Below are 11,008 nucleotides of genomic sequence, written 5' to 3'. Positions count from 1 at the left end.
CCAGACCTGCTGAGCTTTTCCAGCAACTTTGTTTTTGTTTCAATATCTCTTGTTATCCAGAGTTCCCAATTCTTGCCATCCTTCTATCCTGATAGGAACATGCCAGTTCTGAGCTCTGATCAACCGGCCTTTAAAAGAATCCCACGTCAGATGTGGATTTACTTTTAGACAGCCGTCTCCCAATCTAATTTCTCCAGTTCCCACCTAATGCTGTTGTAATTAGCTCTCTTCCCACAACCTCGCCATTTAGAACTTTGACCCAAGAACCAGCCTTATCCTTATCCATAACTGTCTTAAAGCTTGCTGAATTATGATCACTGTTCTCAAATTGCTCCTCTACTGAAACTTTGGTCACCTGGCCAGGCTCATTCCCCAATACAATGTCTAATATGGCCCCTTGCCTAGTTTGACTGACTATCTGTTTCAAGAAACCCTTCATGATGAACCTTAAAAATTCTACCCCATCTAAGCCCCTGGCACTAAGGGAGTCCCAGTCAATATTGGGGTGTTAAAATCACCCATTAGAATAACCTTGTTTTTATATCTTTTACATCTTCCGTAGCTGTTCATCTATTTCCCATTGGCTGCCCGAAAGCCTATAGTGTAACTCCATTATAGTGATTACAACTTTCTTATTCCTGAGTTCTACCCATAGAGCCTTGCTGGATGAACCCACAAAGATCAGTAATGCAACTCCCCCGCCTCTTCACTTCTCTCTATCAACCTGGAACATTGAGTGGGCAGTCCTGCCCTTCGATCAACCAAGTTTCCATAATAGTAACAACATTGTAGTTCCATATACTAATCCAGACTCTACGTTCATCTTTCTTACCTGTTATACTCCTTGCATTAAAATAAATACACTTCAGATCGCCAGTCCCGTCGTGTTCATTAATCTGGCCCTGTTTTCTTCCTATTTGACTTACTCGAATTAATTTCTACCTTCACTGCACATGCTGACCTACTGCTGTGGTTCCCACCCCTCTGTCACACTAGTTTGAACTCTCCTGTTTGGGTGCAACCTGTCGTCCTTGTACAGATCCCTCTTGTCCTGGAAAAGTTCCCAGTTATCTAGATATCTGAAGCCCTCCCTTCTACACCAGCTCTTTAACCATGCATGTGTTATCTTCCTATTTCTGGCCTCACTAGCATGTGGCAAAGGGAGTAATCCCAAATAATCACAATCTTAGAGCACCAATATCCTTAAAGGGAAGTTTGTTAGTGTCTTTCAGGAGAGTTTAAAGTAGTGTAGCGAGGGGATGGGAGCCTGAACAGTAGTTCAGTATGTGCAGTGATTGAGGAAAAGGTAGAGGTTTCTAATAAAAGGTGAGAATAGAGATAACTGAGTGTCTTTGGGGTTGGCAAGCTGTAAGTGGTGGAGTGCTTACAGGGATCAGAGCTTGGGCCTTAACTGTTTACAATCTATATGAAAACAATTGGGTGAAAGGACCAGGTAAGTGGTCGTTAAATTTGCTGATGATGCCAAGATAGGAAAGTAAGTTAGGAGGTAGAGAGTGTGAAGGTATACAGACAGATTAAATGAGTAAGCAAAGTTCAGATTTTTTCCTGTGGCTGGGAGGCATCTAGAACCACAAGCAGTCTGGGAGTAGAAGGTAGGCCATTCAGGACTGAGAGGAGTATGGTGTTGAGTCATTGGTCTTTTTCACCCAAGAGATTCAGTCATTGAGTATGATCAAGACAGAGATTGATATATTTCCAGATATTAAAAATATCAAAGGATGTGGGATTGGTGTGGCTTTGAGGTTGAAGATCAGCCAAGATTGAATTGAATGGCAGAGCAGAGTTGAGGGGCTGAATGGCATACTCCTCCCATTTGGTTGATCCTAACACAGTAGTACAGAGGGATCTGCATGTTATTGTACATAAATCACAAAAGTTACGGTTTTGGTTCAGTCATTATTTTGTTAGTACCTAGTTAGAGTATTCAATCTTGACAAGCACTTTTGCCTCCAAGTCAGAGTTTGCCGGTTCAAGTCTCACTTTGGGGCCTTGAGTACAAAATCCAGGCTGGCACTCCTGTGCAGTACTGAGGGACCACAGCAATGTTGGAAGTGCTTTGTTTTGGTGAGACTTAAACAGAATTCCCATTTGCCCTAAAGCAAAATGCTGTAGATAGTGGAAATCTGAAATAAATGCAGGACACATTGGTGGTCTGGAAGCCTCTGGACAGAGCAACGGAGTTAATCTTTCATGAGAAGTTTCAGCAATTGCACCTTTGGTGGATGTAAAAGCTTTTCCGGATCTATTGAAAGGTTCATCGGGGAGGGTGGGGTTTGTTGGGGGAAAGAGGTCTTCGCAGTACCTTGGTAAATATGCCTCAATCAACATTACTACCTCAGGTTATCTGGTCAATTCATAGAGTCAAACACCACTCAAACAGACGCTTCGGCCCAACCAGTACATGCTGAACATAATCCCAAACTAAACAAGTCTCACCTGCCTGCTCCTGCCCTGTATCCCTCCAGACCTTTCCTATTCATCTACTTATCCAAATGTCTTTCAAACATTGTAAATGGGCCCACATCCATCAGGAAGTTAATTCCACATGCGAACCACCCTCTGTAAAACATTTGCCCCCATGTCTTTTTTTAAGTCTCTCTCCACTCACCTTAAAAATGTGCTCCCTAGTCTTGAGATCCCTCATCCTAGGGAATAGACACCTACCATTAACTCTATCTATATCTCTGATTATTTTATGAACCTCTATAAGGTCACCTCTCAACCTCCTACCTCCACTGAAAAAAGGTCCCAGTCTATCCAACCTTTCTTTATAACTCAAACCTTCCATACCCAGCAATGATAAATCTCTTCTGAACCCCCTCCAGCTTAATAATATCCTTCCTATATCTGGGCGATCAGAATTGAACACAGTATTCCAAAAGAGTTGCTGTTTATGAGAGATTGTGACAGTTTGTGCACAGCATATAAACAATATGAATTAGAAGGAGAAGTATATAATTTGGCCCTTCAAGCCTGAAATCACAGCTGATCTGTTTGAATTTCGAATTCTACATTGCCATGCACCTGATAACAACCTTTATTTCCTTTACCTGACAAGAATGTATTCACCTCCGCCATAAAATTACTCAATATCCTGCTTCAACCACCTTCTGAGTCATGCTTTCTACTTTATAGCAGTGATTGCTTCAAGAAGTATTTGTTAGGATGCCTCAAAGAGATTTAGAATCTGAGGATGAAAAGTGTTATATAAATGCAATTTTTTTTAAACTTGTAATTGACAGTCGTCTCTCTAGTTACATTAGATAAGCATAGAGATTAGTTCTCGTCTTACTAAAATGCAAACTGATTCAAAGTTCAATTGTTTCCACCAGGTTTACTAGCTAAAAAGGCCATTGAGGTAGGCCTGTCTGTTAAACCCTACATTAAGACCAGCCTGTCACCCGGAAGTGGGATGGTGACATATTACTTGAATGCCAGTGGTGTACTGCCTTATCTGCACAGTCTTGGGTAGGTGCTTTCAAATGCTCAAGGCTAGTGAAGTAAAGATGATTCTGAATTAATTTCTACTGTTAAAGTGAGAAGAAGTCAACTATTCATGTTCGTGGTAGTTAGAGTTCACTCCCTCAATGTGCAGTTGGGTCTGTTGCAACTTTTATAATTTCAAGCATGCATCTCATTGTGCTCAGATCAGAAATCACACGACACCAGGCTATAGTCCAGCAGGTCTATTTGAAATCGCAAGCTTTCAGAGCACAGCCCCGTTGTCAGGTGCAAAGAGAGAAGAACACCCAGACACAGAATTTCTGGACAGAGATCAAAAGATCATACAAATAGTGTGAGTGGAGTGTCGAATAATATATCTCTGCAAGTGATCAAAAGTGCCAGACAGTGTGAGTGTCAATATGAATTAGAAGGCGAAGTATATAATTTGGCTGAATACAGCTGAATAACAAGCGAAGGGATGGCCTACAGTGCCACCTTCGAGATGCACAACAACGCAGAATCGCCGAGCGGAAATTGATAGCCAAGTTCTGTACCCATGGAGACTGTAATCTTGGATTCATGTCATGCTATATGTGGTCCCACCACACTTCTGTAACTGTAAAATCTTCTTTGCTGTCCTGTTTTGACACCATCACCTTGATAAATTGTTATGATCTCTCTACTTTAATTAGGTTGTACAGTTTTTGGATTACTTATTAGACCCTCGGCATACGACTCTTATACTGATCGTGTTATTCCGGTCATTTGGTTTGTCTCCAACATCACCTTATTTTTTAAAATTTTGTAGTTATCTTTCTGCTTCATTTAATTGGATTATAGGTCATCCCTTCATTTGTTATTCAGCTGTTGACACTTTATTTACACTGCCTGACACTTTGGATCACCTGCAGAGACTCTACTCACCATTTTTATGATCTTTTGATCTCTCTGCCATTAAATTCTGTGTCTGTGTGCTTCTCTCTTGCTTCACCTGACAAAGGGCTACACTCCAAAAACTTGTGATTTCAAATAAACCTGTTGGACTATAACCTGGTGTCATATGACTTCTGACTTTGTCCACCCTAGTCCGACGCCGGCATCTCCACATCATTGTGCTAAGAGAGAGACATCATAGAATTCACTAATGCCACAAGTACTGAAAACAACGTCGTGCATGGAGACAATGATTGAGCTGCTGCCAAAATACAAGAATAAGGTGTTTCAGGGTTGAAAGCTGAATGTTCCGCAACTTTCACCAGTGAACACATTTTAGGAAATCACATTCTTCTCTTCAGTTTGTACAAATTAACATAACATATCTGTGGAAATGCAGTGCACATATCACTTGTTTGAAAACTTGTGCTGAGCAATGATACAGTACTGGCTTATGTGTATGAGCCATCCCATTGCCTAAACAATGATGTTCTGATTGGGAGGAATGATCACTGATACCTCTGCATTGGTAATTATAATGTGTGTTTTCAAAGAGTAAGCAACATTTATATACTGTTTTGAAATAGGTTTGAAGTTATTGGCTATGGCTGTGCGACCTGTGTTGGGAATACTGCTCCCTTGCCAGAGTCAGTTGTTGCTGGTATCCAAAAGGTAAAATCTGATGTTTGCTTTGTTTGTGTTATTGCCCAAAGGGGAGTAGCCTTTACAACCGTGTATGCTCATCCATTGAGATCATGTTTCCAAATATCACTTAACATTCACTTAATGATTTCATTGCACATGGAGAAAATGTGCAATATTATAGGCACCATTTGGAAATGTTCATGGACCGGCGTTGGGAGACTAGTCCCCCAGAATTATCAGCACTTTTTTCAAATTTAATTACTCTAGTTACATTGAGTCTCTGTGAAGGTGCAATTATTATCATTGCCATCACAGTTACTGCATCTGGATTGCATGCCCTCTTACAATCTGAAACTCTGTGGGAACTAAAGTTTTAAACTGTGTTCCATCCTATCATTCCCTGCTCTATTCATGTGTTTATATTCAAGAAGATTTTGTTTGTTCAGTTACAGACAGAGTTTCTCTTACCCTCATTTTTTCCTTCTTGCTCCCTCTCTGCGTGGTACAGGGTGACCTTGTGGCATGTGGAGTTCTTTCTGGAAATAAGAATTTTGAGGGTCGCTTCTGTGACTGTGTTCGAGCCAACTACCTCGCCTCTCCTCCATTAGTTGTAGCATATGCCATTGCTGGCACAGTTAACATTGACTTTGAAAAGGAGCCTTTAGGTGAGTGTTTGATCTACTGGTGGATCTTTGCACATTAAGTTCTTTGCCTCTGGTTCATTTGAACAAGATGGAATTAATATTTTGCTGTTACTTTCAAGGTGTAAATTTTGACGGGAAGGAAATCTACCTGCGTGATATTTGGCCCAGCAGGGAAGAAATCCATCAGGTGGAGGAACAAAAAGTGATCCCATCCATGTTTCAAGAACTAAGAGTAAAAATAGAGGTTGGTCAAGTCATGGCTGAACTACTCAGGTCAGGTGAAAATCCAAGAGACCCTGGTTATATAGGAACAAGGAGCAGAAATGTGCCATTCAACCACTTGAGCTTGCTCTATCATTTAACAAAATCCTGGCTAATCTGATTGTGATCTGAATCTAAATGCCCACCTCTTATTTTTGATCCTTGCATGAATGGAAGCAGCTTTTGCCCTACCTACTGTGTCCAGACTCCTCATGATTTTTAATGCCTCAATCAAGTCTTCTCTCAAACGTTAAAGGTGTGGATGGTGAAGAATTTGTTAAATGTGTTCAAGAAAATTTTCTTTATCAATATGTAAATTGGATCCCCTAATAAGACAGGGCAAGTGACTGAAGTGATGGTAGGGGAACACTATGGATCGAGTGATCATAATGCAATTTGTTTTAAAATAGTTATGGAAAAAGATAAACCTTTCATGAAAATTAAAACTTTTAACTGGAGAAAGGCAAATATTAATAGTATGTGTCAAGAACTTTCAAAAATTGATTGGAGTGGGCTGTTCACAGGTAAAGGGACATCTGATAAATGGGAGCTTTCAAAAGTGTGATAACTAGAGTTCAGAGTCATTATGGAGGGAGCACATTACTGCAGATAGAGTCATACAGCACGGAAACAGACCCTTGGGTCCAACTAGTCCATGCCGAACATAATCCCAAACTGAACTAATCCCACCTTCCTGTTCCTGGCCCATGTCCCTCCATACCTTTCCTATTCATGTATCTATCCAAATATCTTTTAAATGTTATAATTGTACCCGAATCCACCACTTCCTCATTTACTGAAAGTATATACCAGTGAAAAGGAAGGACTGTAGGAAAAGGTGTAATCAGCCAGGGAAGTAAGCCAGGGATATATCCCTTAGGAAATAAGGGAGGCTATCAAATTGAAAGATAAGACATATAAAGTGGCAAAGACCAGAGGAAAACTAGAAGATTGGGAAAACTTTAAAGGTCAACAGCCACAACAAAGGCTGTAACAAAAAGTCAGATAGATTGAGACTAATCTAGCTGAGAATGTAAAGACAGATAGCAAAAGTTTCTATAAATATATAAAATGAAAAAGATTGGCTAAGGTAAACATTGGTCCTTTAGAGGATGAGAAGGGGGATTTAATAATGGGAAATGAGGAAGTAGCTGAGGCATTGAACAGGTATTTTGTGTTGGTCTTCACAGTGGAGGACACAAATAATTTGCCAGTAATTGATGACAAAGACACTAAGGTAGGGGTGAGGACCTAGATACGATCTTTGTCATGAAAGAGGTAGTGTTGGGCAAGCTAATGGAGCTAAAGATAGACAAGTCTCCTGGCCCTGATGGAATGCATCTCAGGGTGCTAAAAGAGATGGCGGGAGTTATAGCAAATGCACTCGTAACTTTCCAAAATTCCCTGGACTCTGGGAAATTCCTGCAGGTTGGGAAACAGCCAATGTGATGCCATTGTTCAAAAAAGAAGGTAGACAAAAGATGGGGAATTATAGGCCGGCTAGCTTAACTTCTGTAGTGGGGAAAATGCTTGAAGAAATAGCAAGACATTTAGATAGAAATTGTCCCATCGTGCAGACGCAGCATGGGTTCATGAAAGGCGGGTCATGCTTGACTAATTTCCTGGAATTCTGTGAAGACATTACAGGTGTGGTGGACAATGTATTTGGATTTCAAAAAGGCATTTGGCAAGATGTTGCACAAAAGGCTGCTGCATAAGATGAAGGTGCACGCGTTACAGCCAATGTATTAGCATGGATTGAGGATTGGTTAACTAACAGGAAGCAAAAATTGGGGATAAATGAGTGCTTTTATGATTGGCGAACAGTGACTGGTAGCGTGCCTCCAGGATCAGTGTTGGGACCGCAATTGTTTACAATTTACATGGATGATTTGGAGTTAGGGACCATGTGTAGTGTGTCAAAGTTTGCGGATGACACTAAGACGAGTGTAGAGCAAATTGTGCAGAGGACTCTGAAAGTTTGCAGAGGGATATAGATGGTTTGAGTGGGTAAAGGTCTGGTAAGTAGAATTCAATGTTGATAAATGTGAAGTCATCCATTTTGGTAGGAATAACGGTAAAAGGGACTTACTTGAATGGTAAAAAAATTGCAGCATGCAGCTGTGCATAGGGACCTGGGTGCCCTTGTGCATGAATCACGGAAGGTTGGTTTATAGGTACAAAAGGTAATTAAGGCAAATGGAATTTTGTCCTTCATTGCAAGAGGGATTGAGTTTAAAAGCAGGGATTTTATGCTGTGGCTGTATGGGGTACTGATGAGCCACACCTGGAGTCTGTGCAGTTTTGGCCTCCTTACTTGAGGAAGGATGTGCTCGCACTGGAGTGGGTGCAGAGGAGATTCACTCAGTTGATTCCAAAGTTGAGAGGGTTGGCTGATGAGGAGAGGCTGAATAGACTGGGATTATATTGATTGGAATTTAGAAGAATGACGGGGGATCTTGTAGAAACACACAAAAATATGAAGGGAATAGGTATGATAGAAGCAGGGAAGTTGTTTCCACTGGTGGGTGAAACTAGAACTAGGGCGCATAGCCATAAAATTAGGGGGAAACAAATTTAGGACTGAATTGAGGAACTTCTTCACCCAAAGGATTGTGAATCTGTGGAATTCCTTGCCCAGTGAAGTAGTTGAGGCTTCCCAGTTGAATGTTTTTAAAGCTGAGCTAGATAATTTTTTTGAATAGTAAAAGAATTAAGGGTTATGGTGAGTAGGTGGGTGAGTGGAACTGTGGCCAATGAAAGATCAACCATGATCTTACTGAATGGTGGAGCAGACTCGAAGGGCCAGGTGACCTACTCCTGCTCCTGGTTCTTCTGTTCTAAGTTCATTCCACACACGAACCACCCTCTGTTTAAAAAAAAAACAACAAAATTGCACCTCATTTCTTTTTTAAAAATCTCTTCTCAGTAGCTTTCAGTTGTTTCAGCGGCGGGAGTCTGGGAGGAAGCGCGAGGGCAGCCTGGGAAGGTAAGCTTCCACCCAATAAATTTGGGAGTTAACTAATACCCAAGACACTACACGCATAGTGTCTCCCACCTTTCCACCTCCTCTAACCTAATAATAACGACTAAGTGTGCAAAGCAGGTAAGCTATTTGCATTTTTTTTCCTCATCTCTTTGTTATCTTTCAGGGTGGTCACCTAGACGCCAAATCCTCTGGGAGCGGGTCGGAAGGCAAAGCCGGAGTCTGTTTGAGTATATAACGGAGTAAACTTACTGGTGCAGCGAACACTGAGACTTAAAAAAAAAACTAATTAATTTTAAATAATTAACTAAGTAGAGATGGCTGGCCAGATGATGTGTTGTAGCTGTATGATGTGGGAGCTAGCTGATCCCATTGAGAATGGCAGTGACCACATCTGCAGCAAGTGTTGGCTGCTTGAGGAGCTCCAGCTCAAAATTGATGAGCTGGAATCCGAACTCCAAACACTGCGGCACATCTGGGAGGGGGAGAAATACCTGGATACTGTGTTCCAGGAGGCAGTCACACCTGGTAGATTAACTAATGTTAATTTGATCGGCGGGCAGGGACAGCAGTGTGTGACTGCGAGTGAGGCAGGTAGAGGGACCCTGCAGACAGGAACACAGGAGCCGCAGCCCTTGACATCGTCCCACAGGTATGAGGCACTTGCTCCCTGCGTGGATGAGGAACAGGGCTGCGGGAAGGATGAGTCAACTCTCAATGGCACCATGGTCCAGGAGGCCATTCAAGAGGGGGGAGCAAAAAGACAGATTGTAGTTGTAGGGGATTCCATCATCAGGGGGATAGACAGTATCCTTTGTGAGCAGGATAGAGAATCCCGCATAGTGTGTTGCCTGCCTGGTGCCAGGATGCGAGACAACTCTGACCGGCTTGAGAGGATACTAGAGAGGGAGGGGGAAGGATCCAATTGTTGTGGTCCACGTAGCTACCAACATCATAGGCAGGACTAGGAAGAAAGACCTGTTTCGGGATGATGAAAAGCTAGGAACAAAATTTTAAAAACAGGTCTTCAAGGGTCATAAACTCTGGATTGCTGCCCGAGCCACGTGCAAATTGGCATAGGGAGGCGAGGATCAGGGAAGTAAACACGTGGCTAATAGAGTGGTGTGGGAAAGAGGGTTTCCTTTTCATGGGGCACTGGCATCCGTTCTGGGACAGGAGGGATCTATACCGCTGGGATGGACTCCACCTGAACAGGGCTGGGTCCAGTGTTCTGGCAAAAGGGGTAAATAGGGTGATTAATAGGACTTTAAACTAGTAAGTAGGGGGGAAGGGAGAAGTGAGCGTACAGGGAGAATAACAATTAATGAAAGGCAAAGCAGCAGGTTAGCAGGTGACAAGGAAGCTTCAACTCCATTGAAAATTAGGAAAAAAATTAAAGGGAAGGAGAACGCCAGAGTTGTTAGTAATGGAGGTAATAGGACCCAAAAAGAAGGTGCAAAAACTGGCATAAGGGCACTTTATCTGAATGCTCGGAGCATTTGAAACAAGGTGGATGAGTTGACGGTGCAAATCATGGCAAATGGGTATGATTTAGTGGCCATTACAGAGACATGGTTACAGGATGGTCATTACTGGGAGTTAAATATCCAGGGGTATCAAACTGTTCGGAAGGACAGACAGACAGGAAGGTAAGGGAGGTGGTGTCGCTCTGATTTTTAAGGATGATATCAGGGCAGTAGTGAGAGATGATGTAGGTTCTACTGAACAAAGTGTTGAATCCATTTGGGTGGAAATTAGGAATAGCAGGGAGAAGAAGTCACTGATAGGTGTGGTCTGTAGGCCACCAAATAACGACATCGTGGTGGGGCGGGCAATAAACATAGAAATAGCTAATGCATGTAATAATGGTACAGCAATTATCATGGGGGATTTTAATCTACATATCGATTGGTCAAACCAGGTCGGTCGTGGCAGCCTTGAGGAGGGGTTCAGAGAATGCATCCGCGATAATTTCCTTGAACAATATGTAATGGAACCTATGAGGGAGCAAGCTATCCTAGATCTAGTCCTGTGTAATGAGACAGGAATAATTAATGATCTCACAGTTAGGGAT

At 42.1% G+C, this 11,008-nt stretch overlaps 1 protein-coding gene across 1 annotated transcript; it reads left to right on the top strand.

The window, feature by feature from the left end:
* The first annotated feature begins 3,349 nt into the window (after nucleotides 1-3,349).
* On the top strand, nucleotides 3,350-6,512 carry LOC125487112 (iron-responsive element-binding protein 2-like). The gene is made up of 4 exons (XM_048617266.1): nucleotides 3,350-3,489; nucleotides 4,986-5,070; nucleotides 5,552-5,708; nucleotides 5,807-6,512. Exons 1-4 carry the CDS (start codon nucleotides 3,434-3,436, stop codon nucleotides 6,067-6,069), a joined length of 561 nt encoding a protein of 186 aa, XP_048473223.1. The 5' UTR covers nucleotides 3,350-3,433; the 3' UTR covers nucleotides 6,070-6,512.
* The last annotated feature ends 4,496 nt before the right edge of the window (nucleotides 6,513-11,008 follow it).

This window comes from Rhincodon typus, chromosome 36 (genome assembly GCF_021869965.1).
Source record: "Rhincodon typus isolate 14 chromosome 36, sRhiTyp1.1, whole genome shotgun sequence".
In the NCBI taxonomy this organism is placed as follows: Eukaryota; Metazoa; Chordata; class Chondrichthyes; order Orectolobiformes; family Rhincodontidae; genus Rhincodon; species Rhincodon typus.
This window is presented reverse-complemented; position numbering and strand designations above follow the sequence as displayed.

Excerpts from the sequence above, each read along its gene's own strand:
- LOC125487112 (XM_048617266.1), top strand. The coding sequence starts at position 3,434 with ATGGTGACATATTACTTGAATGCCAGTGGTGTACTGCCTTATCTGCAC. Across the intron at positions 3,490-4,985 it reads CCTTATCTGCACAGTCTTGG|GTTTGAAGTTATTGGCTATG; the intron begins GTAGGTGCTTTC and ends GTTTTGAAATAG. Across the intron at positions 5,071-5,551 it reads TTGTTGCTGGTATCCAAAAG|GGTGACCTTGTGGCATGTGG; the intron begins GTAAAATCTGAT and ends TGCGTGGTACAG.